Below are 2,286 nucleotides of genomic sequence, written 5' to 3'. Positions count from 1 at the left end.
TTTTAAGTTGGTATGTATAAAATTTTGTGTTTGTGTCATTCAGGTATTTAGACACTGTTCGAAAATCCTGTTCTTNTGTCATTCAGGTATTTGGACACTGTTCGAAAATCCTGTTCGGAATAAATTTGTACTTTAGTTTCGCGAATATTTCCCTTAGTGGGATAATATGAAACTTATTACTACCGATTAGCTGTGTGAATTTTTTTACAAGAGCGCTTGGATTCTCTTCTCTTATAAAAATGGGCGGAGGTTTGGCATTAGTAGCTTTTGCAGCACCTTCAGAAATTTGGCTATTCACATCATCGGCATTATCACTTAGCAGAGCAAATCTATTCGTACTGACTTACTGAGTTGGNCAGTGCAAATCTATTCGTACTGACTTGCCGAGTTGAGGTAAGGCGGTTTATTTTTGTCTTACTGCCCGTTGAATTTTGCGGACTAAGTTTTCTTTTTATTGTAACATAGCGGTCCATTCCAGTCTGTATGGCCGCAATTTTAGTTGTTTTGGTTTTCAACTTTTCTTGCGCTTTACCTTTGTTGCCAGTGCTTGCACTCAAGTTAATTTGTGCTTGTGCAGCAAGAATAGGCCGGGCTGTTGACACCGCTGTGCAGTCGGCAGGTACCGGTGTGCTTGTTGTTGTTGTTGGCGCGATAGAGTTAGTAAAACATGTCACTGTACTAGTTGTTGTTGCCGCTATATTTGGGGATATGTTATCGCTTACCGAATTTGATGTAAGCGTTGGGCGTGAAATGTGATACGGCACAGGTGAAGCGCACTCTTCACTCCAAGACATCGGAGTCGTCAATGGTAAGTCTGGAGGACAAGTCCGCTGACCTGAATCTGGAGGGGGTTTGAGGGTGGTCGATGGATTGGGCTTTGCGCTTTCGCTGTCACTCTGGGACCGAATAGAGAAATATGGGTTGTTGCGTTGAACTGAAAGCCGGCGCTCATTTTGCTCGCGTTTCTTCTGAGCTCGGATTTCAGCTTGACTCATCGCTTTCTGTTTTCATTTGGTTTGTTTGTTTATTTTATTTTTTTTTGTTTTTGTTTTTTTGTTTTGTTAAATTAGANAACTCAAATTAGGACTGATTACAATTTTTGTTTTCACTTAAGTCTATACCTCAAGAATCTTCATTGTCACGTTGAATTAACAGGTGCAATGCCTTGGCCTTGGTTGAGGGTGTCGGGTGTCCAGACTTGTAGTCAGCAATTTCGCGGATGCGCGTGCAAGAACTGGAATGCAGGTGCACTGCATTAGCGTGAGAAAGAATTTTTGGAGTTTTGAATGTTAGCTACGTTAACTCCTCCCTCCTTAAAAACGCTTGTCCTCGAGCGTCTGAAAAACTTGGAAGGTCCTTGTTTCAGGTGTAGGGACCTGGATGGTGACTTCTTGAAGNGCAGGTGCACTGCATTAGCGTGAGAAAGAATTTTTGGAGTTTTGAATGTTAGCTACGTTAACTCCTCCCTCCTTAAAAACGCTTGTCCTCGAGCGTCTGAAAAACTTGGAAGGTCCTTGTTTCAGGTGTAGGGACCTGGATGGTGGCTTCTTGAAGCTGGCTATCATGAGCACCGGATTCTGCCGGTTTTTCAACTTTGCTTGCTGATTTAGTTTTATTATAAAAACGATTCTTGGTGCTGGCTAGGAGGATATTTACTATAACAATAGTAACCCCTGCGGAAAGGCGATTCACTGGTCTTTCTATTTGCAGTGACTGGATTTCTACGGTGTTATTTATATGTAGCTCACTAAGTCCTCTAGTGAAAGGAGCTTTGTTATGCTTTCTTCTATTGGCGTTGGCTGAGCAATCGCTGGCATCACTTTTACTGCGGGTGATTCAAAATTTTTGTATGTTCGCTCATTGATAGCTATGGATGCGTTTTTGAAATTTATTATGTACATAAGTGCCGTTCATGGTTCGCACGGTGCCGTCTACTAAAATGTTGCCGTGATAATCGTTGAGGAAAACGATCCCGGGCGCGATGAGCTCGTCTCTTGGAATATGGTGACAGTTTATCATGTAGCATGAAAAACTGAGGCTTTTCATTAGGTTAGGTATACAGAAATCGTTTCTTAAGTCTAACAAGTTATCCTGATTACAAATACTAATTTTATTGTATTTTTTACATTGGTTTTTAATCCCTAATATTTCATATTTGTTTCTAAGTACATTGTTAAACTTCAAGTTTATCATGACATTATTTTTTATTACTGTTTTTATTATATAATTGTTATAATCTTCCCTTGTTGTTAAGGGTATCTTCAGGATGTATAAAATTGTTGTAGA

General features: G+C 40.2%; 1 protein-coding gene across 1 annotated transcript; it reads right to left on the bottom strand.

Moving 5' to 3' along the window:
• Positions 1-329: 329 nt before the first annotated feature.
• LOC108355547 (uncharacterized) lies at positions 330-995 on the bottom strand. The gene has a single exon (XM_017606704.1). The coding sequence runs from the start codon at positions 993-995 to the stop codon at positions 330-332; it is 666 nt and encodes a 221-aa protein (XP_017462193.1).
• Between the last annotated feature and the right edge of the window lie 1,291 nt (positions 996-2,286).

This window comes from Rhagoletis zephyria, unplaced genomic scaffold, assembly GCF_001687245.7.
Source record: "Rhagoletis zephyria isolate East Lansing unplaced genomic scaffold, Rhagoletis_zephyria_1.1 Rzeph_scaffold_46814, whole genome shotgun sequence".
Classification (NCBI taxonomy): Eukaryota; Metazoa; Arthropoda; class Insecta; order Diptera; family Tephritidae; genus Rhagoletis; species Rhagoletis zephyria.
Note: the sequence above shows the minus strand (reverse complement) of the source record. Positions and strands in the feature narration are given on the sequence as shown.